This window comes from Bos indicus x Bos taurus, chromosome 6, assembly GCF_003369695.1.
Source record: "Bos indicus x Bos taurus breed Angus x Brahman F1 hybrid chromosome 6, Bos_hybrid_MaternalHap_v2.0, whole genome shotgun sequence".
Classification (NCBI taxonomy): domain Eukaryota; kingdom Metazoa; phylum Chordata; class Mammalia; order Artiodactyla; family Bovidae; genus Bos; species Bos indicus x Bos taurus.
The window spans coordinates 84419183-84444766 of NC_040081.1; the positions used below are offsets into that span (position 1 = coordinate 84419183).

At 36.6% G+C, this 25584-nt stretch overlaps 1 protein-coding gene across 1 annotated transcript; it reads right to left on the minus strand.

Annotated features, from left to right (window-relative positions):
• Positions 1–2034: 2034 nt before the first annotated feature.
• On the minus strand, positions 2035–22907 carry LOC113894342 (UDP-glucuronosyltransferase 2B4-like). The gene is made up of 6 exons (XM_027544647.1): positions 22146–22907; positions 21182–21330; positions 14780–14911; positions 9149–9236; positions 5225–5444; positions 2035–2435 (listed from the first exon to the last, which is right to left on the minus strand). The coding sequence occupies exons 1-6, from the start codon at positions 22873–22875 to the stop codon at positions 2156–2158; spliced, it is 1599 nt and encodes a 532-aa protein (XP_027400448.1). The 5' UTR covers positions 22876–22907; the 3' UTR covers positions 2035–2155.
• Between the last annotated feature and the right edge of the window lie 2677 nt (positions 22908–25584).

Below are 25584 nucleotides of genomic sequence, written 5' to 3' on the forward strand. Positions count from 1 at the left end.
CTCAGATTTTCCATGTCACCTTTTATATGTCATTCGCTATTTCGCCTCTGTGAATTTCCTGTTCATACTTTTCATTTATTTTCATATTAGACTGCTCGACTTTTCATTGGAGATTTTAGTCTTTCTTATTGCACAGTGACTACCAACCCTTTGTCTATTATAAGTGCTGCTGTATAGATTTGAGCAAAATTTTGTAAGCCTATATGCTTGATTTAAAAACATTTTCTACTATGGAAACATATGGTTCTACTTTCTTACTTTTCTGCTAGTTCTATTTTTCTTTAAATATGTGTCAATTATCTAGGTGGGTTCTATGCGAAATTCTTGGTAAATTTTCCTATAATTCCCCAAACATCAGTGTTTCATTTTTTAAAATAAATTATCCCTAAGGCTGATGAATGTTTTGTTATATGTTGTGGATGGTGGTCCCCTTGACCAATAAGATGAGATTCATTCCCTCACCTGGACATTTTGATTATAAACTGCTTTTCTGATGTACAGTTTTCATCAGTACCTTCAGATTGTTTTCATTTGATTCACCAATATTTTCACAAAATTTATGTGATGTTTGTATTGTGCTCATTGTTTCTGATTATCTCAGTCATAGTGGACCTAGGTTTAAAGAAAATAATGTCTATAATATTTTCTGTCATGATAAGGGATTGAACATTTACATGTAAGTGTTATGGGAGGGACGACACAATAGCTTCCTGAGGAAAGAGACAAAAGAATGATAAATGCTGATCTAAAGTGTGGTTATGATATAATATAATATGAAAGTGAAAGTTGCTCAGTCATATCCAGCTCTTTGGGACCCCATGGACTGTAGCTTACCTGGCTCCTCTGCCCATGGAATTCTCTAGACCAGAGTACTGGAGTGGGTAGCTATTCCCTTCTCCAGGGGATCTTCCCAACCTGGTATTAAATCCAGGTCTCCCACTTTGCAGGCAGATTCTTTACCTTCTGAGCCACCAGGGAAGCCCAAGAATACTGGAGTGGGTAGCCTATCCCTTCTCCAGGGGCATCTTCCCAACCCAGGAATCAAACTGGGGGCTCCTGCATTGCAGGCAGTTTCTTTACCAGCTGAGCTATCAGGGAAGCCCATATTATAATATAATAGTAAATAATTCAGTCTGTGTTCAACAAACCCATTGAATTTTTCATCATATCTGCAAGTAGCTAAGTGGTGCTGTGTCCTGAATTGTAAAAATATACATAGATTTAGATATATATGTAAATATAGATAAGATCATAGATATATTCAGGTAGCTTTGGCGAGAAAGAAAATTGAAAAGTCTCTTTTGAATTTAGAGTTCAACCTGAATATAGAGTTCAGGTTATAATTTTCTTAACATACAGTTGAGAACTTATATCCATTAGCAAAGGCTGATTATGGGAGTGAAAATAATAGGTGAATAAAAGGTGGATGACAAAAAGAGAATTAGGTCATGAAATTAAAGGTTTTTGCAAATATCTCAATTTTATAAAAGGAAGCATGTAGCAGTTGCTATACTTCTAATTCCACAAACACTCCAAAGGCAAATGAGATTAACTGGACGAAGGCTAGTGTCTTGCTATGGCTTTAGGTAAGAAGTGATGTTGAGGCTGGATGCACAGTAAAAATGAAGAACTGTTAGTAGTCTCACAAATAAAATTAAAGGGTGAATCTTTTAAAAGAATTCCAATTACTGAACAATTTCTATAGCAAGGAAAAGCTATAAAATTCTATACAAAAATCAAGGTAAAATTCTGAATATCTACAAAATAATATGGATACTATGAATAGACTTTTATTGTTCTTGTTTCTACACGCAATATGTGAAAACCAGTTAAATTCAATCATATCTTTTTAGTATACTTTTGCATTAAAACAATAAATTTCAATACATACCCACATAGTTTTATGGAGAGTTCTATGAGGAGTTCTATGAGGCAGAACTGCTAGAGCAGCAGTACCCAACCTTTTAGGCCCCAGGAACCAGTTTCATGGAAGACAATTTTTCCATGGACTGGGGTAGGAAGGAATGGGTTTGGGACGATTCAAGCACATCATATTTATTGCTCACTTTATTTCTATTATTGCATCAGCTCCACCTCAGATCATCAGCCATTAGATCTCAGGGGTTGGGGACCCCTGCGCTGAGGTCTGATACAGCTAGTCTCTTTTCTCCTTCTTTCCTAATTTAGCAAACTTCAAGCAACAAAATAGACAACACTTTGTGATGACAAATATGGCAGTTGCCACACAGGCCAGTAGGAACCCAATGACATCCAGAGAGTGGTACTGGAACCAGGTGAGGTCATGGATAGCTGGCCGCAAGTGCTTGGCTCCTTTGTGGCGCATGACAAACTCGATCCAGAAGACTGCTCTGTCCAAGGGCTTCATAGGCTGATCATGTTGAATGGCTGATAATCTCATCACATTCTCTTTGTAGCTGAAGGAAAATCAAACAGTTATCATTTATGGAATGAGCTATAATAGATAAATATGTGAAATTTTCTTGCAGATGGTAACAGAGTGCAACACAGAGTGGAAGAAAAACATAATTTTCTCTGAGGTGATTATTGAGGTATTAGCTTATGGGCTAGGATTTCTTAAATGCATAATGTTTCAAGCTGCAAAGAAAAGAAAGAAAATGGGGGAGAACAAGATTGTGTATTCTAAAGAATGGGATGAGCTGTCCCAAAGGGAAAGAAAAGAAAAGAAATTCATAATATGTTTGTCCAAAGTTTGAATCATCTCATAAAGAATTGTTAATGGACCTGATAGATGTATTTCAAATGTTATAATCTAGATATAGCAGGTAAATCAGTGATGAGGTTTGGAGACATGTTCAGACAATGCTGATCTTACATTAGTGAAGTGGTGGTTGAAAATGTGGAAGTAGATTGACTCAGTTTGATTCCTGACTCTTACTTTGTTGGCTGCTTTTTTATTCTTTCTGTTCTTCAAATTTTTTAAAAAATTAATTTTATTAACATTTTAAAACTTTTTTATTTTTTAAACTTTTAATTTTACTTTGGAGGGCTCAATCATGATAGAATCTGTTTCTCAGTTTTTCATTGTACTATAAAATGTCTAGGAATAGTACCTTATCTAATTCTTTTGATAATATTGTATTGATTCTTAGAGGCATTCCTGGCATGCAGTAGACACTCAGTAAATGTTTACTAGTTTTGTTGTTCTGGTTCTTGTTCTAAAATTCTGGAGAAGGCTCAGCATTTTACTCTCAGGCATTGCAGACACACTTGTTTCTACTGCTGAAATGATGGCAGACTAACAGATAAGAAAGAAGGATAAAGAGATATAGCACATGAACTTTAAATCACAAAGTGCTATAACATGGCAATGTAGTAATAACAATGGAAGTAACTTTTCTCCCTTTACTGTCAAAAACACAGGAGGAGCACTGGGTTTTTGCAAAGACTGCAGTAATCCTGGAAATATATTTTTAATACAATAGGAATAGACTACAATAAAGAAGTTACTTAATATGTGTAAAGTAACACTGTTTTACTAAATACAACATGTAGCATATTATGAACAGTCAGTATATCTTCATTTTTGACCCCAACATTACATTATTAAAAATTAAAAAGACATACCAATATACTAGAGATATGTACATTTACATAAAAATAGCAAATGAAAGATTTGTTTCTTTAAAAAAAAGAAAAATAGTGCTTTTTATGCTGCTCACTTAGGACAATAGCTGTGCTAAAATTAAATTTAAATAACACTGCTTATAAAACACAAAATGATTTTTGCTGCTATTACTGACACATTCTCAAAATGTTTTCTTTACAAAGTCATTATGATAAAAAAGGGGGAATATATACATCATATTTGTGATATTAATATAATTGTGTCATTGGAATTCATGTATATCCTGAAGTGATTTAGAAATAAAGTATTTCTGTTTTCAGAAAATGTGGCTTTTAAATAGGAATATCCCAACATAACTATCTATTCCAAATAAGACAAAAACAAGCACAAGTAAAAGAACTCTGAAGATACTTACATTTATAAGCTGTATATACATGGTTGTAATTGAGTAAATTAGAAAATTCTAGTTGTTTACCATTTATCAATGATGGGATCAAAATATTATTACAGACTAGCAGATACAGAAAACAATCTATTGGTTACCAGATTTGGGGTAGTAGAAACACACAGGTGGGGGAGTAGGAGGCAAAATTACTGGGAATAATATAAGCTCAAGGAGGTGTTGTACAACACTGGAAATTTAGCCACTCTTTGGTAATTACTTTAAATGGAAAATAACCTTTAAAAATTGTGTAACATTTAAAAAAAAAGGAATATCCCAACATATGGGATTCCCCGGTGGCTCAGATGTAAAGAATCTGCCTGCAATGCAGAGACCTGGTTTGATCCCTGGATCAGCAAGATCCTCTGGAGAAGAGAATGGCTACCTATTCCCATGTTCTTGCCTGGAAAATTCCATTTACTGAGGAGTGATGGGATACAGTCTATGGGGTCCCAAAGAGTCGAACACAACTGAGAAACCAACACTTTCACTTTTTCATATCAACATACTCCTCCCGAGTCCATTATGTTTAGATTTATAATTCTTCCAAAGAAGACAAAATGACCACAGTAAAAACAACAACAACAACAACAACCCAAGAATACACCCACATTTATAAATAGTATATACATAGTTGAAACTGGGTAATTAGAAAGTTATAGCTGTTTATCATTTATCAGAGATGGAGTCAAAATATTAGCATAGAAAAGTTGGAAAATATAAATGTAATTAAAATTTGAAATGGATGATGTCATGATGGTTTAGTGAAAATAAACCATCTTTTAAGAGTTTAAAACATTTGAGAAGTTCACATGATGAAAGAAAGTGGGCAGATGAGTATCCATCGCATTCATGGTTCCCTACAATAACTTTGTTCTCAATGCTTCTTAATCCTTCTATTACCATTTCAGTGGTTCTTCTCATTCTAATGATTAAGTTTTCAACATTTCTCCACTATCTTTAAAACACTGACAAACTTTTTCCATAAAACCATGAAAAAATCTTAATGTGACATTCACAACCTGTTATTTTTGTCTATTTTCAAAACATTGAGCAAATCTTACACCTTCTTGTGCTTATGTCACTGCCTCCCTGGCCTTCAGATGAGAACTTCTCTAGAAGGATTAGCTAGTAAAGAAAGAAAAAAAGAAAGAAATATATATATATATACTCACGAAGGATTATTAATGACTTCCTTCAATGCGTTGAGCAAATCTCTTGTTGACATTGTTTCCAAGTCCAACCTGACAGCTGTTCCCTTGGATTTCATTCGAGCAATGTTATCAGCTTGATCAGCAAACAAAGGAGTGCCCACCATAGGGATCCCGTGATAGATGGCCTCATAAACACCATTGCTTCCACCGTGAGTTATAAAGGCTTTGGTTTTTGGATGGCCTAGGATTGAGTGAATTTCAGTAAGGTTATTAATTATAACTCAGAATAAAATGAGAAACTGGCATTATAAGGCACTGGATTGAGGAGTATCTTTTAGATAACAGATTATTACGCATATGAAAGTGCTTTTATTTGCTTTCAGAATTCAGAGAAGAAACGACTATGTCTGCTGAAGGAGTAAATGAAGGCTTTGTGAAAGAAGTGCTGAGTCACTTGAACGTCACAAATGAATCCAGGATCGGCAGGGGAACAACTTGAAAGAGCATTCTGGGTAAAAGAAACCACATGTGCAAAAAAAGAAGAGGACATGCCGGAATTTATTCACCTAAAGATACAGTGAAACCATTTAGCTTGATAGGAATGGTGTCAGGGGAAAAGAAGGATAATCGTAGTGGCACTGGAACCACAGGAAGGAAAAGCTAAATTTTACCATGAAATGTGTTATTGCTTCACAAAAATGATTGTGCCTTTTTTTTTTTTTTTACAGAAAATTGAGAGTCATTGGTAATGGCACAAGAGTTCTTTTCATGCTGTAAAGAGCAATATTGCATAGGAACCTGGAATGTCAGGTCCATGAATCAAGGCAAATTGGAAATGGCCAAACAGGAGATGCCAAGAGTGAATGTCGACATTCTAGGAATCAGCGAACTGAAATGGACTGGAATGGGTGAATTTAACTCAGATGACCATTATATCTACTACTGCGGGCAGGAATCCCTCAGAAGAAATGGAGTAGCCATCATGGTCAACAAAAGAGTCCGAAATGCAGTACTTGGATGCAATCTCAAAAACGACAGAATGATCTCTGTTCGTTTCCAAGGCAAACCATTCAATATCACAGTAATCCAAGTCTATGCCCCAAACAGTAACGCTGAGGAAGCTGAAGTTGAACGGTTCTATGAAGACCTACAAGACCTTTTAGAACTAATACCAAAGAAAGATGTCCTTTTCATTATAGGGGACTGGAATACAAAAGTAGGAAGTCAAGAAACATCTGGAGTAACAGGGAAATTTGGCCGTGGAATACGGAATGAAGCAGGGCAAAGACTAATAGAGTTTTGCCAAGAAAATGCACTGGTCATAACAAGCACCCTCTTCCAACAACACAAGAGAAGACTCTATACATGGACATCACCAGATGGTCAACACCAAAATCAGACTGATTATATTCTTTGCAGCCAAAGATGAAGAAGCTCTATACAGTCAGCAAAAACAAGACCAGGAGCTGACTGTGGCTCAGACCATGAACTCCATATTGCCAAATTCAGACTTAAATTGAAGAAAGTAGGGAAAACCACTACACCATTCAGGTATGACCTAAATCAAATCCCTTATGATTATACAGTGGAAGTGAGAAATAGATTTAAGGGCCTAGATCTGATAGATAGAGTGCTTGATGAACTATGGAATGAAGTTCATGACATTGTACAGGAGACAGGGATCAAGACCATCCCTGTGGAAAAGAAATGCAAAAAAGCAAAATGGCTGTCTGGGGAGGCCTTACAAATAGCTGTGAAAAGAAAAGAAGTGAAAAGCAAAGGAGAAAAGAAAGATACAAATATCTGAATGCAGAGTTACAAAGAATAGCAAGAAGAGATAAGAAAGCCTTCCTCAGCGATCAGTGCAAAGAAATAGAGGAAAACAAGAGAATGGGAAAGACTAGGGATCTCTTCAAGAAAATCAGAGATATCAAAGGGACATTTCATGCAAAGATGGGCTTGATAAAGGACAGAACTGGTATGGACCTAACAGAAGCAGAAGATATTAAGAAGAGATGGCAAGAATACACAGAAAAACTGTGCAAAAAAGATCTTCACGACCCAGATAATGATGATGGTGTGATCACTAACCTAGAGCCAGACATCCTGGAATGTGAAGTCAAGTGGGCCTTATAAAGCATCACTATGAACAAAGCTAGTGAAGGTGACGGAACTCCAGTTGAGCTATTTCAAATCCTGACAGATGATGCTGTGAAAGTGCTGCATTCAATATGCCAGCAAATTTGGAAAACTCAGCTGTGGCCACAGCACTGGAAAAGGTCAGTTTTCATTCCAATCCCAAAGAAAGGCAATGCCAAAGAATGCTCAAACTACAGCACAATTGCACTCCTCTTACGTGCTAGTAAAGTAATGCTCAAAATTCTCCAAGCCAGGCTTCAGCAATATGTGAACCGTGAATTTCCTGATGTTCAAGCTGGTTTTAGAAAAGACAGAGGAACCAGAGATCAAATTGCCAACATCCGCTGGATCATAGAAAAACCAAGAGAGTTCCAGAAAAGCATCTATTTCTGCTTTATTGACTATGCCAAAGCCTTTGACTGTGTGGGTCACAATAAACTGTGGAAAATTCTGAAAGAGATGGGAATACCAGACCACCTGACCTGTCTCTTGAGAAATTTGTATGCAGGTCAGGAAGCAAAAGTTAGAACTGGACATGGAACAACAGACTGGTTCCAAATAGGAAAAGGAGTTCGTCAAGGCTGTATATTGTCACCCTGTTTATTTAACTTCTATGCAGAGTACATCATGAGAAACGCTGGACTGGAAGAAACACAAGCTGGAATCAAGATTGCCGGGAGAAATATCAATAAGCTGAGATATGCAGATGACGCCACCCTTATGGCAGAAAGGGAAGAGGAACTACAAAGCCTCTTGATGAAAATGAAAGTGGAGAGTGAAAATGTTGGCTTAAAGCTCAACATTCAGAAAACGAAGATCATGGCATCTGGTCCCACCACTTCATGGGAAGTAGATGGAGAAACAGTGGAAACAGTGTCAGACTATATTTTTCGGGGTTCCAAAATCGCTGCAGATGGTGACTGCAGCCATGGAATTAAAAGACGCTTACTCCTTGGAAGGAAAGTTGTGACCAACCTAGATAACATATTCAAAAGCAGAGACATTGCTTTGCCACCAAATGTTCGTCTAGTTAAGGCTATGATTTTTCCTGTTGTCATTTATGAATGTGAGAATTGGACTGTGAAGAAGGCTGAGCGCCGAAAAATTGATGCTTTTGAACTGTGGTGTTGGAGAAGACTCTTGAGAGTCCCTTGGACTGCAAGGAGATCCAACCAGTCCATTCTGAAGGAGATCAGCCCTGGGATTTCTTTGGAAGGAATGATGCTAAAGCTGAAACTCCAGTACTTTGGCCACCTCATGCGAAGAGTTGACTCATTGGAAAAGACTTGATGCTGGGAGGGATTGGGCCAGGAGGAGAAGGGGACGACAGAGGAGGAGATGGTTGGATGGCATCGCCGACTCGATGGACGTGAGTCTGAGTGAACTCCGGGAGTTGGTGATAGACAGGGAGGCCTGGCGTGCTGCGATTCATGGGGTCGCAAAGAGTCAGACACGACTGAGCCACTGATCTGATCTGAACATACCTCTACAGAATGGAAATGATGAGTATAATGAAAGAATTCAGAGACAGAACAACAATCCAGGAAGTTATTGAAAAGTTCACTGCGAGAAGTAATTACAGCTAAAGTAAAGATTCTGGCTGTAAGGGATGTGACTACGTAGAATAAACTGACAACTTTTATATGTTCTCCTTTTTTTCTCATAGCAAAGACAATTATAATAGACTAGTAAAGTTTTCTTTTTCAGTGTTTCAATAATTGCTTTCTAAGTGTGTTTCCTGTTGAAGCACTCTCACTCTGCTTGGCTGTTACTCATATTTTCATTATTTGTTCTGACAAGTCTCACCAAGAAGGTCATTCTGGGGAAGCCATTTATACAACCGGGTGTTGGGTCTTAAGGTATCTGGTTTTTTGCCATCATATCTCCATAGCACCTGTTAAAAGCAAAGGAAATACCTTATTCTATGAGTTGAACTTCCAAGTTATAATAATAATTTCTAAATTGACTAAGATACATATAATTACATATCGTCCATATGACATGTAAGGAAATGAAGACATGTTAAGTAATGGCAACTAGTAATAGAAGGACATACATAGGAATTCCTACATTTGATGTATTAATTATGTACACATGATGGCAGAGACAGGTGAGATTTTCAATGATCAATTCAAATATTTAAAAAAAAAAACTGTTTTATTGTTGCTTTTCAGTCACTAAATTGTGTCCAACTCTTTGCATCCCATGGACTGCAGCATGCTAGGCTTTCCTGTCCTTCACTATCTCTCAGAAGTTGCTCATATTCATATCTATTGATTCAGTGTTGCTATCCAACCAACTCATCCTCTGTCACTCCCTTTTCCTCCTGCCCTTAATCTTTCTCAGCATCAAGGTCTTCTTCAATGAGTCATCTCTTTGCATCAGATGGCCAAGGTATTGGAGCTTCAGCTTCAGCATCAGTCCTTCCAATGAATATTCAAGGTTGATTAACTTAGGATTGACTGGTTTGATCCTGCAGTCCAGGGGACTCTCAAGAGTCTTCTCCAGCACCACAATTCAAAAGCAACAATTCTTTGGCCATCAGCCTTCTTTATGGTCCAACTCTCACATCCATACACGACTACTGAAAAAGCATAGCTTTGACTATATGGACTTTTCCGGGCAAGTGCTGCTTTGCTTTTTAGAACACTGTCTGTGTTTGTCATAGCTTTTCTTCCATGGATAGGTGGTTTTGTTTCCAATACAACAAGCCAGTGGCAGATTACACATAACCTACACATTCATTTGCTTTCTTTATATGCTAGTGCTCATTTTCAAATTTGATATTCAGTGATTTATTTATTTTTGACTGTTGTAAAAGAGTTTACTTATATCAAGTAGTTAAAAGGGGAAGTTATTTATTAGAATTTTATACATTTTGATTATAGAGAGGAAAAAGTATGCAGTCAATCACCTAAGATAAATATTTTGGCTTATTTATAATTTATTAATCCCCTTCATAGATCACAGCCTTGTCATGGTAAAGGGGCTTGTGTAACTCAATGAAGCTATGAGCCATACTCTGCAGGGCTGCCCAAGGGCAGATGGGTCATAGTGGAGTGTTCTGACAAGCTGTGGTCCACTGGAGGAGGGAATGGACAACCACTCCACTATCTTTGCCATGAGAACCACATGAACAGTATGAAAAAGCAAAGATATATGACACTGGAAGATGGGTTCTCCAGGTCAGAATGTGTCCAATATGCTGTTGAGGAAGAGTGGAGGGCAATTACTAACAGTTCCAGAAAGAATGAAGTGACTGGGCCAATGAAGAAATGATGCTCAGTTGTGGATGTGTCTGGTGGTGAAAATATGATGCTGTAAAGAACATAAGATCCTGGAATGTTAGGCCAATGAAATTAAGGTAATTGGACATGGTCAAGCAGGAGATGGCAAGAGTGAATATCAGCATCTTAGGAATCCATGAACTAAAATGAACAAGTTCAATGAATTTAATTCAGATGACTATTGTATCTACTACTGTGGTTAAGAATTTCTTAGAAGAAATGGAGTAGCTCTCACAGTCAACAAAGAGTTCTGAAATGCAGTGCTTGGGTGCAATCTCAAAAACAACAGAATGATCTTGGTTCATTTCCAAGGCAAACCATTCACATCACAGTAATCCAGGTCTATGCCCCAGCCACTATTGCTGAAGAATGATTCAGCAAGACCCACAAGACCTTCTAGGATTAACACTAAAAAAAAAAAAAAAAAAAATAATGAAGAAGAAGAAGTCTTTTTCATCATAGGGATTGGAATGTAAAAGTAAGAAGTTAAGAGATATCTCGGGTAACAGGCAAGTTTGGCCTTGTAGTACTAAAAGAAGCAGGCAAAGGCTAACAGACTTTAGTCAAGAGAACACACTGGTCATAGTAAACATCCTTTTCCAACAACTGATGACTCTATACATGGGCATCACCAGATGGTCAATACCAAAATCAGATTGATTATATTCTTTACAGCCAAAGATGGAGACGCTCTATACAGTCAGCAAAATAAGACCTGAAGTTGACTGTGGTTCAGATCATGAGCACCTGAGTGCAAAATTCAGATTTGAATTGAAGAGAGACTTAAATTGATAGTGGGGAAAACTGCTAGCCATTCAGGTATGACAGAAATCAAATCCCATATAATCACACAGTGGAGGTGATGAATAGATTCAAGGGATTATATCTGGTATACATAGTGCCTGAAGAACTGTGGATAGAGGTGTGTAACACTGTACAGGAGGCAGTGATCAAAACAACCCCAAAGAAAATGAAATGCCAGAAGACAAAGTGGTTATCTGAGGAGGCTTTATAAATAATGCAGAAAAGAAGGGGAGTGAAAGCCAAGGGAGAAAGGGAAAGAAAAATATATTCAACTGAATGCAGAATTTCAGAGGAGAGATAGGAGAGATAAGAAGGCCTTCTTAAGTGAACAATGCAAAGAAATAGAGAAACCAATGGGATGTGAAAGACTAGAGATCTCTTCAAGTAAATTAGAGATCCCAAGGGATCATTTCATGAAAAGATGGGCACAATAAAGGACAGAAATGGTATGGACCCAACAGAAGCAGAAGATATTAAGAAGAGGTGGCAAGAATACAAGGAACTATACAAAAGAGGTCTTAGTAACCTGGACAACTAGGAAGGTGTGGTCACTCATAGAGCCACACATCTTGGAGTGTGAAGAAAATGGGACCCTAGGAAGTATTACTATGAAGAAAGCTAGTGGAATTTTAGCTAAGGTATTTCAAATCCAAAAAGATGATACTGTTAAAGTGCTGCACTCAGTATGCCAGCAAATTTAGAAGACACAGCAGTGGCCACAGGACTGGAAAAGGTCAGTTTTCATTCCAAACCCAAAGATGGGTAATGCCAAAGAATGATCAAACTACTGTAAAATTATGTTCCTTTCACATGCTAGCAAGGTAATACTCAAAAATCATTTAGCTCAGCCTGAGCAGTACATGAACCAAGAACTTCCAGATGTGCTATCTGGGTTTAGAAAAGGCAGAGGAACCAGAGATCAAATTGCCATCATTCATTAGATCATAGAAAAAGCTAAAGAATTCCAGAAAAAACATCTATTTCTGCTTCATTGACTATGCTAACCTATATGCAGGTCAGGAAGCAACAGTTAGAACTGGACATGGAACAACAGACTGGTTCCAAATAGGTAAAGGAGTACATCAAAGCTGTATACTATCACCATGCTTATTTAACTTATATGCAGAGTACATCAGGAGAAACGCTGAGCTGGAAGAAACACAAGCTGGAATCAAGATTGCCGGGAGAAATATCAATAACCTCAGATATGCAGATGACATCACTCTTGTGGCAGAAAGTAAAGAGGAACTAAAAAGCCTCTTGATGAAAGTGAAAGAGGAGAGTGAAAAAGTTGGCTTAAAGTTCAACATTCAGAAAACGAAGATCATGGCATCTGGTCCCATCACTTCATGGGAAATAGATGGGGAAACAGTGGAAACAGTGCCAGACTTTATTTTCTGGGGCTCCAAAATCACTGCAGATGGTGACTGTAGCCATGAGTTTAAAAGACGCTTACTCCTTGGAAGGAAAGTTGTGACCAACCTAGATAGCAATATTGAAAAGCAGAGACATTACTTTGCCAACAAATGTCCGTGTAGTCAAGGCTATGATTTTTCCATTAGTCATGTATGGATGTGAGAGTTGGACTGTGAAGAAAGCTGAGTGCAAAAGAATTAATGCTTGTGAACTGTGGTGTTGGAGAAGACTTTTTTTTTTTTTTTTTACAGTATTGTATTGGTTTTGCCATGCATGAGGAGAAGGGGACAACAGAGGATGAGATGGCTGGATGGCAACATCGACTCGATTGACATGAGTCTGAGTGAACTCCGGGAGTTGGTGATGGACAGGGAGGCCTGGAGTGCTGCAATTTATGGAGTCTCAAAGAGTCGGACATGACTGAGTGACTGAACTGAACTGAAAGAGACTCTTGATGAGGGTGAAAAATGAAAGTGAAAAAGCTGTCTTAAAACTCAGCATTCAAAACAATAATTTCATGGCATCTGGTCCCATCACTTCATGGCAAATACGTGGGGAAAATGTGGAAGCTGTGACATATTTTATCTTCTTGGGCTCCAAAATCATTGTGGATGGTGACTTCAGCAATGAAATGAAAAGACACTTGCTTCTTGGAAGAAAAGCTATGACAAATCTAGATAAAGTATTAAAAGCAGAGACATCACTCTGCCAAAAGAGGTCCGTATAATCAAAGCTATATTTTTTTCCAGTAATCATGTATGGATATGAGAGATGGACAGTAAAGAATATTAGGTAGGGCAAGATAAGGTGAAGTCACTCAGTCGTGTCCGAATCTTCATGGCCCCACGGACTGGGCCTTACCAGGCTTCTGTATCCATGAGATTTTCCAGGCAAGAGTACCCAAGTGGATTGCCATTTCCTTCTTCAGAGGATCTTCCCGACCCAGGGATAGAACCCAGGTCTCTTGCATTATAGGCATACGCTTTACCGTCTGAGCCACTGGGGAAGTCCTTAAAGAAGGTTAAGCACTGAAGAATTGATACTTTTGAATTGTGGTACTGGAGAATATTCTTGAGAATCCCTTGAATGGCAAGGACATCAAACCAGTCAATCCTAAATGAAACCAATCGTGAATATTCATTGGAAGTACTGATGCTGAAGTTCCAATACTCTGGCCACCTGATAACTCATTGGAAAGACCCTGATCTGGGAAAGGTTGAAGGCAAAAGGACAAGGGCTGACAGAGGATGACATGGTTAGATAGCATCACTAAATCGATGGACATGACTCTGGGCAAACCCTGGGTAATAGTGAAGGACAGGGGAGCCTAGCATGCTGTAGTCCATGGGATTGCAATGATTCAGATGACTTAATGTCTAAACAACAGCATAATTTTTTAATAATAAGTTAATCAGTGCTGCTGAAGAAGTATGTTCTCTTAAATTACAAATTATTAAGCCCTACTTTCAAAAACAATGAAAAGTGAAATTGTTTGACTTGAATCAATATTGCATGACTACCTTTATTGTTAAAATTTAACTCCCGAGAGCATCTAAATGTGTGTTGTGTCCTCAGAAGTCCTTCAAAGAAAAGGAACAAGCGACAAAGCAGAATTTACTGGTTAATCTTACTGCTCATGCTAACATTGTATTAATAATACCAAAATTCACATTGTGTCTCTTAAATATCATTCTTTTTGATTACTATGTTGAGTAATTAAAATTATTATGGATCAAAGGCACTCCCTGTACTGCCGTAGCACCTGCCATGTATATTTTGGTTTATATATACACATATATATGTATATATATGAGATAAATTGCTGCTATCATATTATTTACCTTTCTGATAGAAAATGTCGAAGATCAGATCTTTACAGAGTTTAACAGACTTATTAAAGAGTTGTCCATGATTAAGTTATTGTATCTACCTTTTGTGGAATTTGAGCGAAGGCTGATGCAATCACCTTGGCTCTGTCTTCTGACATGTTACTGACCATTGACCCCAAAGAAAACACCACAATACCATTTTCTCCAGAGCTCTGCACAAACTCTTCCATTTCCTGTGAAAAAAGAATGTGCCCATCACAAAAGAGCAGAAGCATAACAGACATTATTGAAGGGATTGCTACAAGCAACTAAAGAGAGAAAATCAGAAATTGTCTTGAGATATCAGAGTAGTGATTTCTTACAAAAATATTGTGGTAAGATACACATGGCATAAAATTTACTTCTTAATTGTTCCTAAGTGTGTAGTATAGTAGTGTTAAGTATACTCAAATTGTGCAACCAATCTCCAGAATTTTTTCATCTGACAAAACTGGAAGTCTATAATCATTAAGAAATTCTACTTTCCTCTTTCTCTAGCCTTTGGCAAGTTTCATTCTACTCTGTTTCTACAAATGAGATTAGTCTGGATACTTCTTAAAAGTTGAATTGCACAGTATTTTTTTTTTTCTGACTAGTTATTTTCACTTAATGTAAGGTTCATTCATGCTGTGACGTGTCAGAATTTCCTTTTAAAGGTGAGTAATATTCCATTGTTTGTATACATGACATTTTGTTTATTGCTTCCTCTGTTGATGGACATTTGGGTTGCTTCAACCTCTTGGCTCCTGTGAATAGAGCTTTCATGCATATGTTGTACAGTATCTCATTGGGAGCCTAATTTCAATTATTCTGGATATAAACCCAGAAAAGGAATTTCTGAGCTATATGTGTAGACAGGTTTTATATTAGAAAGTTCACATTATTCTTTTCACATACTATACAGTTAGCTAACAGAGTGATTTCCCTCTCTCACCCGCCCCACTCCCCCAATTTTCTTGAACATGTTAACTTCACATCTTGGACTTTGGTCAGTTGTACCTATAAATATTCAACACTAAAAAATCATTAAAAATTTTTTTTGCGGAACTTTATATTGTTTTTTATAATGATGCCTTTTTTTTTTTTTTTTAACATTTTTCATCCTTGAGATCCTGGGAAAAGAATGGGTGATATGAGGTCAATTTCTTCCATTATATATATTTGTGCAATGTGTTTCTGTATAAGCAGGAAATAAGATAGAGCCAGTACTCAGTACAAGGAGGTACTATTAAACTATATTATCCTCAGACTCTTCATTAATCTTGATGTTAATTACTAACATAGATTCTTGGAAGGAAGTTACTTTCCAGATTCAACTTGCTTTGGTTCTTTGTTATTATAATTCTGCTAACTTATTTATTCCAGACATACTTTTTGAGAATTATTTAGATTATTCATTAATATTTTGTTTCCTGACTATGAGCACTATGAAAAAAAATATGATCTGAATCACTTTATGTCATTCATTCAGCTCTGTAATCCTATTCTTCACCTTAAACTTTGTCATAATGACTTGAGGAGTCAAGTATTATAGTTTAGAAGTTGTATGAAATAGTTCTGTGAGTTCTATTTATAATCCAAAGTTACCCTTGCATAGTTACTTATTTGAGTGACCGTATTGCTGTGTTTCTTTACATATGATGCCTTTGTCCTGAACTTGCATAATTAATGTCACAGATGGATGTGCTATGTCTAACTGTGGTGAAGAACCTTCAATATGACTTCAATGAGTCCCCCTGGGAGCACCTGCTCCACAGAGGAAGAGGTGCCCAGAGCTTTCTGCAAAACAGGTCTGGTCAGCTTTTGAGTAATTCACTTCTAACTAAATAAAGCTCCTGGTGAATCTGTATTTGCCTGGAATTGTTTTTGAATTATTTTGCTTTGTGGTCCTTGATCCTTTCTGATTAAAAAAAAAGTTACTTTCTATACCAGAATAATTCCAAATTTTAAATGGCAACCCACCCCAATATTCCTGCCTGGGATATCTGATCGACAGAGGAGACTGGCTGGCTATAGTTCACAGGGTCACGAAGAGTCAGACATGACTGAGCATGTATGCATATTCACTATTCTGTACCTGAGATCTCTAGTATTTATTTACTAAGAAATGCAAATTTGTATCCTTAAACAACATTTCTCCTGTTCTTCCACCTCTCAGTCCTGGCAACTACCATATTACTCTCTGTTATTACAAGTTTGGCATTTTTAGATTTCATATACATGTGATATCTTACAGTACTTGTCCTTCTCTGTCTTTTCTAAAAGATAAACAAAATAGAAAACCTTTAGTTAGACTAGTCAAGAAAAAAAGTGACTCAAATAAATAAGATTAGAAATGAAATGGAGACATTACAACTGATACTTAAAAATTAGATAGGATCCCAAGACTACCATGAATAATTATAAGCTAAGAAATTATTAATACATATATGAGAAGAATGGAGAACTTAAAAACAGAACCTACCAAGACTGAATCAGGAAGAAGTAGAAAATCTGAACAGTCCTAATAAGTAAAGAAATTGAATTGGTAATCAAAAACTTATCAACACACAAAGGGCCCAGGGCCTGATGGCTTCACTGATGTATTCTATGAAATATTATAGAATAATTAATGCCAGTTCTTCAAAAATCTTTAAAAATTAAAGAGGAGGGTAGGAACATTTCCAAACTCATCCTACAAGGTCATCACCACGATCATGATACCAAATAGATAAGGACATTGCAAGGAGATAAAACTAAAGTCAATATCCATATTGAATATTGATGCAAAAATTCTCAACAAAATATCAACAAGCCAAATTCAAGAGCACATTAAAAGAATTATATACTAAGACCAAGTGAGATTTATCTTTGTGATGCAAAATAGAATGAACTATAAAATAAGTTGATTATCTCAACAGATGTCCAAAAAACATTTGACAAGATATGACATTCTTTTATGATAAAACCCTCAACATATAGGGTATGAATGAACATATAATAAAGAACATATATAAAAAACCCAAAACTAACATTATACTCAACAGAGAACATTTGAAAGCTTTTTCTCTAATCAGAAACAAAATAAGGATGCCTAATCCCGCTATATAGAATTCAGTTTCATTACTTTGTACTATAATGAGACATCTGAAAAAAAAACTATCCCATTCACAACAGCATCAAAAGCAAGAAAATACCTAGAAATAAATTTAATCAGTGAAGTGAAAGATCTGTACAGTGATAACTATAAGAAATTGTAAGAAATAGAAGAAAACACAAATAAATGGAAAGGCATCATGTGACATGGACCGGAAGAATAATACTGTTAAAATGTTGACATTATCAAAACCCAAAAGAATCACACCTTGAAATTTCATATTTACCACAAAGTTTCAATATTTCAAATAATAGTGTACTGGCCCCCAAATAGACACATAGACCATGGAACAGCATACAGGGTTCAACTAATATTCAACAAGGGAGCAGGGGAGACAAGAACACCAATTGTGGAAATATTAGTCACTTTCTTTTCTGAGAAAACTGGATAAACATATGAAAAAACCAAAAAAGCAAAAAACGAGACCTCTATCTTATACCACTCACAAAAACAACTCGAATCAATGACTTAAACATAAGACCAGATACCATAACATCCCTAAAAGAAAATATAAGGATAAAACTCCTTGACACTGGTCTTGAAAATGATGTTTTTTTAAATGACATCAAGACCACAACAAAAGGAAAAAATCACAAGTGGGACTACAACAAGCTTAAAAGCTTCTGCACAGCAAAAGAAATAATCAACAAGACGAAAATGCGATCTACAGAATGGAAGAAAAGTTTTGTAACCATATATTGAATGAGGGGTTGAGATCCAGAATATATGCACAACTAATACAACAAAATTCAATTAAAGAATGGGCAGATGAACAAAATAGACACTTGACAAAGAAGATTTCCAAATGGTCACCAGGTATAGGAAAAGGTACTCAACATCAGTAATCATCAGGGAAATGTATTTCAAAATCACAATCAGATATTACCTCACCCTTATTAGAAAGTCTATAACCAAGAAGAGAAAAGTGTTGTGAGAATGTGGAGAAAAGTGAATGCTTGTACACTCTCAGTGGGAATGTAAATTGGTTTAGCCCTTATGGAACATAAATTGAAGGTTCCTAAAACAATTAAAGATAGATCTATTGTATGATCCAGCAATTCTACTTCTGGGTATACAGTCAAAGGAAATAAAAACAGGATATTGAAGAGGTATATGTGCTCCATGTTGACTGCAGCATTATTCACAATTAGCTAAGGGAAGAAACTTAAGTGCCCACCAATGGATGAATTATTTAAAGATGTTTCATAGATACAGAGAAATGCACACACACACACACACACACACACACACAAACAGACACACGTGCTCAGAATGAAATGTCATTCACCCATGAGAAAGATGGAAATCCTGCCATTTTCGACAACATGGGTGGACCTTGAAGACATTATGCTAAAATGTGTGCTGTCATTTTAATCCTTACTCTATCCTATTATCAAATAATACACTATGATATATATCCTGAAAATTGTAATTCTAGCTTATGCTTTTTTAATCTTCAAGAAAACTGTGATCTTATTATATTTGTTATTTTCTAAGTAAATATTTTATTGTATCTGATTTAGCATAATCAAGCATTTCCTAGTGGCTCAGATGGTAAAGAATCTGCCTGGAGTGCAGGAAACCAGGATTTGATCCCTGGGTCGAGAAGATCCCCTGGAGAAGGGAATGGCTGCCTACTCCAGTATTTTTGCCTGGAGATCCCATGGACAGAGGAGCCTGGTGGGCTACAGTCATAGTGTCACAAAAAGTCAGACATGATTGAAGTGACTTAGCAGCAGCAGCATTTAATATAAACTTTTGTAATGTTAGGAATTTTTAAGGTTTTCACGATCAGATGAAGAAGATGAAATACTAAAGTATTTTTGTAGGTTTTAAGGCTTTTCACCACAGCACTAGCTAAAATAAATGCCTATTTCCAACAATATAAATGAATGTACATATAAATGTATGTTTTTATTCCCAACCCAGAGATTTATTTAAATTTATTTAAAGTGAATCGTCCTGATTCATGTCAATGTATGGCAAAACCCACCACAATAATGTAAAGTAATTATCCCCCAATTAAAATAAATTAATTAATTTAAAATAAAGGAAAAAATGAGTTAATGTGATATCTCTGTGAACACCGTACTCTAGTTTTCACTCATTATTGTCTATATCTAGCAATAATCTGCTAAATGGTCTCTTCTTACACTTCACCATTTACAGTCCAACCCAGTGACTACATCTTGCTTTTAATTTTTAAATAATATATGACTATCTCTTTCTCAGGGCTTTAGTCATAGCTCAGTCGGTAAAGAGTCTGCCTGCAATGCAGGAGACCTGGGTTCAATTCCTGGGTTGGGAAGATCCTCTGGAGAAGGAAATGGTAACCCGCTCCAGTATTCACACTGGAGAATCCCATGGACAGAGGAGCCTAGCAGTCTACAGTCCATGTGACTGCAAGAGTCGGACACAACTTAGAGACTAAACCACCGCCGTCATCTCTTCCTTTCTTAATCCTTTCAATATTCTTCCCAATGGCCCTACTAGATGTTTCAAATGTTTATAATTATCTGTTTCCAACTTACCTCTACAGCATCATCTTCTTCTTTATTCAGCCTTTTTCTATCTAGACTAAACTTGGACTTTGGGCAACTGTCATTACTATTCCACCTACCTTTCTTTTATATCTTCTTCCAACTGAGCTAAGAGGGAAGCCCATATCTTCTTCCACCCCTGCCCTATTCCTCTGTTTATTCCTGAGCATCCTTCAGATCTCCTAATTATCTATGGATCAGAGATACTTTATATGATTCATGCTGAATATTTCTTTAGCACTCTGGTCTTGCCATATTATAACATTTTTTACAACTTGATTGTGTTTTATCATTCCAGGTGGACTGTCAGGTGGTAGAAACTGTGCCTACACCACTTGCCTATATTAGCACTCACTTCTGGAATATGCTATATACAAAATTATCCTCTAATAATGATACAATTATAATGTAACTTATTATAGTGAGATAGGATGATTGGGTGGCATCACCAGGTGATAATGTAACTATTATTATTCATACAAAATATATATTTTTATACAAAAATATGTGTTCTTTAATGAATGATGCTTCTCTATGTGTTGAATAATGAAATTGTAATTTAATTGATGTATTTTCAAAGTGTCCCATGTTCTCTAGTTTATTCTGTAATGATAATGAAATTCAGATAGTTGTGTTGATACAGAAATACATCACTTTCTAGGTGGAAGGTCACTTTATCCAGGTTCCCATATCTGACTACCTGTAATCAAACGTTCTAAATAAACAATACAGAATGTTCCTATTGAAAACACAGAGTTCACAAAGAACAACAAGGAGGAGTAGGTGACCTTAGGCAGGGGCTTGGCAGGTTTGCAGTGGAGCCCTCCAACAAATTCAACATTTGGTAGTCGTGGACGAGGAAATGAAAAATCCCAGTAGCTTCGAATGAGCCACATATCAGCTTTCCCCATTGTCTCTGATAAGGTAGTAGGTCTTCCTGAAAGTAAAAAGAAAAACAACAACAAATGTTTGATCAAATGAGACTACTGTCATGTGTGTATATAAGATAATTTTTGTAAAGGAACTTGGGATGTTGTGGCCAAGATGTTTGAATGTGTCTGTTGCTTGATAAATATATACCGTAGCATAGTATAGGATAATAAAGTATATCTGGAATACATCTGTTTCTACACAAGCAGAAACAATTTCTAAAAGCTAACTGGATACTTATACTACAAATATGTGTATAACTCTCCATGTACATGTCTTCATCTATCAAGACAGTTTATGAGATTCGTAATGACTTTAAGTTAAAAAAAGAAGTTTTGTAAGTTGGATAGTCACTTGCAGATGTCCTGGGTACTTCAGTCTGTGGTAAATGACTTCCTGGTATCTGATATGAGTAATGGGCTTTACCCTACCCTATAATTTAAGTGTTTGCATAATATTTGTTAGATTGAGGGTCATTTCATATTTTTATTTCACTGTTTCACTTATTTGAGATAAATTTTTGTGAATTTCTATTTAGACAAACTCAACTTCCAAGGCACTAGGATAAATATGAGTTAATGCTACCAACTACAAACATGACTTACCTAGTAGTTTGGTTGCTAAGTGGTAACTGACTCTTTCAACTCCGTGGACTATAGCTCAACAGGCTTCCCTATCCATGGGATTTCACAGGCAAAAACACTGGAATGGAATGCCATTTCCTTTTCCAAGGGATCTTCCTGACCAAAGGATAAAACCTGTGTCTCCTGCATTGGCAGGTAGATTCTTTACCACACTGAGCTATCAGGAAGCCCAACTTACCTAGTACTTCACTGTAAAACTGATTCCACTTCTTCTCTTTGTATGTCATAAAGAAAAGGTCAAAGTAAAGTGCATATAACATATTTTTTATCCTCTCTAAGAATGTCATGCGATCACTTAATTCTGAAAACATAACAGGTACATAAGATGGTGGGAATGGAAGTCTTCCGCTCTTCTTCTCAATTATGTGGCCAGGTGAGGTGTAATGACTGTACACAAATGGTATTTTAAGTAATTCAGCCAGCAATTCACCACAGGGTCCAACAGCATCTGCAATAAGGATATCAAACCTTGATTCCTGCAGTTTTGTCATTAATTTCTTGTTGGAAACAGCATCTTCACACATACGTAAAGCAATATCAAAAAATTCCCAAAATACATTTTTCACTGTTGAAAGATAGGACCAAAAGGAATCTTTCGCCACATACGTCAGTTCCTCAAGAATACGTTCCATAAAATTCTCATAATCACTTTTTGTTAAAGATACAGGAAAAGTTTCAAATTTCATAGTAGATGGTTTGCTGGAATTAGGAATAGTGGAAGCTGAAGATATCAGAACAGTCACCTCATGACCCCTCGTGACAAGTTCCTCCAGAATTGTCTTTATATTCAACCAGTGACTAAATTCCACTGGCCATACCAGCACCTTTCCACAACTCCCACCGCTAAAGTAGCAAGTCAGCTGTAGCAGCAGCAGAAGCGAGAGCCTTTTCATAGACATGTTGCTCATATGCAGTCCTTTAAAATTAATTACTGTAAACTTTTGCTATTGCTCAGGCTTATATCCAGAAGTCATCAACCAGAAGTTAAAGTATAACTCCTATTCCTTAAAAAAGTAGATTACATGAATAGTCAGCAGATGTGGAAATCAAGTGAAAAGGCAAAGTGCAGAACACTTCGAGATTATACAGTGTGTTTAGTATTCATTTGCCAGTGCTGTCACCCATCTTGTACACACACATCAATTATATTCTGTGAGAAAGAAGACTAACTAGTGTAAAACAATAGCAAGTGAGAGGCTCTTGAGTCTGCAGTCGCTTTGACACAGAATTAGAGATAAGGTGACATCAACAAGGTGGAGGGTTATGAGGTCACAACAATTGTGTCCCGCACAGAAACAGCAAAAACAATAAATGACCAAGTGCAAACCCATGTAAAGTATTTTGGGAAAGTTCTGGACTAAAATGAAAAAGCAGCAGAAATCCTGCAGTTTGCAAAGACTGAAGATGTGTGTACCGATTTTTTTAGTGTAATGTATTAATACTAAAGATATCAATTAAGTTTGACTGGTCAATTGTATAATTTATGATCACTATTGCCATACTGATTTTTTTGTCTGAATGATCTGCCTACTGATGACAGTGGGGAGTTAAAGCAGAAGGAGACGACAGAGGATGAGATGGTTGGATAGCATCACTAACTCAATGGACATGAGTTTGAGCACACTCTGGGAGATGGTGAGGGACAGGGAAGCCTGGTGTGCTGTGGTCCATCAGGCAAAGTTATCAGGTTGATCAGCAAACATAGGAAAGCCCACCATAGGGATCTCATGGCAGATGGCCTCGTAAGTGCCGCTGGTTCCACCATCAGTTATAAAGCCTTTGGTTTTTGGATGACCTAGCGTTGAGTGACTTTCAGTAAAATTATTAATTATAATTCAGAATAAAATGAGAAATGGGCATTATAAGGCACTGTAAAAAGCAATGTTTTTAAGATAACAGATGGTTACACACAGGAAACTGCATTTAAATTGCTTTCAGACCACACAGCCAGAAACTCCTGTCTGCTGGAGAGATAAGTGAAGACTTCATGAAAGAAGTGCTTTGTCACTTGGACTTCACAAGTGAATTCAAGATTGGCAGATGAACAACTTAAAGAACACCCTGGGTAGAAGAAACCACATATGCATAAAAAGGGGGCATTCAGAAATATATTCTCTAGAAGATTAAGGAAGTCATTTAATCTGATAAGAATGGTGTCAAGATCACACAAAGGGTAATGGTAGTGACTGTGGAACCAAAGAAAAGAGAATCTTCATTTTATTAAGAAATATGCTACCTATTCATGGAAATGATGTGGATTTTATTTCTGTAGAAAATGGAGAGTTACTGGTAATAAATAAGGAGCAGTTATTTATCAGTAGTATTTAAAATACTCCTACACAGGAGAACCAATAGGTGTAAGGAAAGCATTCAGAGGTAGAACAATAACCCATTAAGCTACTCACTGTTAGAGGCAATTATAGGCAAAATGAAGAGATTTTAATTTTGGGCATAAGGGAGGTGACCATGTAAAATACAGTGCCAACTATGATATGTTTTCCTTCTCCCCTCTAGTGTTGGAAGTAAAAACACAGAAGTTTTCTTTCTGAATGCCTTTATAATAAACACTTGATAAGTTTATTTCCTATTGAAGTACTATCACTCTGCTCAGCTGTTAATCATGTTTTTAGGATTTGTTCTGGCAATATTTACCAAGAAGGTCATTCTAGGGGAATTCAGTTATACAGATGAGTATTGGGTACTAAGGTGTCTGGCTTTTTGTCATCATGTCTTCATAGACCTTGTTACGGTAACAAAAATACCTTATTCAATGAGTTTAAAGTTATAGCATTAGAATTCAAGAGATTAAAAGATAACTAGCTAAACGTCTTCCATATGGTATATAAGGAAGAAAGGATGTGTGATCTTAAGCAACGAAAACTACTAATGCTCTGACATCAGTAGGAATACTTACATTTTACATACTTATTACTGTATTCAATCAGCTATGGAATATAATCATGACCATTCACACATGATGGCATAGACAAATGATGTTTACATTTATAAAAGAAGACTTTTTTTTTTGTAATTTCTAAGTATCAGTAAGGCTGTTGTAAAAGTTCCAACTTTGTGATAATAAAATTGATCCAGCGGACTAGGAACACATTAACAGTGAACCACAAAGGAGTGAGAGTGGCAATCTGTAGTTTCTATGCCCAGTACAAAAGTAAGGTATGGGTTTTGGAATTCCCAATCAATTCTCATACACTGGGTTATAATTTATAGTGTTTAACCTCTATTTGCTCTGGGACTGTAAAGTAACTCTACCAGCAAAGAAACAGCATAGGCCATTAGGAGAAGATTACAATATCAGAAAACAAATTATAAAAGTAGTTCAAAATATACAAAGACCCCAGGGGAATTTTATGTATTAGAAAATAAAGTACCACTCTATTTTATGGAGAAAGAGGCTGCTGAATCTTTTCCATGCCACTTTCCTTATGCTTGATTCCTTCTTACAGTCCCTCTCCCTCCTCAATCAGGAGGAGCAATGTGACAGGTAGGAAGCAGACTCCATTAAGGGCCAGACCTTACGATGCACAGGAGTTTACTTAAGGGCAGGACCCCATCTTCTCTTCAATCCTCCTGATTCAGACTTTGTCAGGACCAAGTCA

What these genes read in the sequence shown, in the direction of transcription:
- LOC113894342 (XM_027544647.1), bottom strand. Translation starts at nt 22,875, where the DNA reads ATGAGCAACATGTCTATGAAAAGGCTCTCGCTTCTGCTGCTGCTACAG. An exon ending in CTGCCAAGCCCCTGCCTAAG is followed by an intron (nt 14,912 to 21,181) that starts GTCACCTACTCC and finishes CTTTTTTCACAG; the next exon opens with GAAATGGAAGAGTTTGTGCA. An exon ending in GAAGTCATTAATAATCCTTC is followed by an intron (nt 2,436 to 5,224) that starts GTGAGTATATAT and finishes ATTTTCCTTCAG; the next exon opens with CTACAAAGAGAATGTGATGA.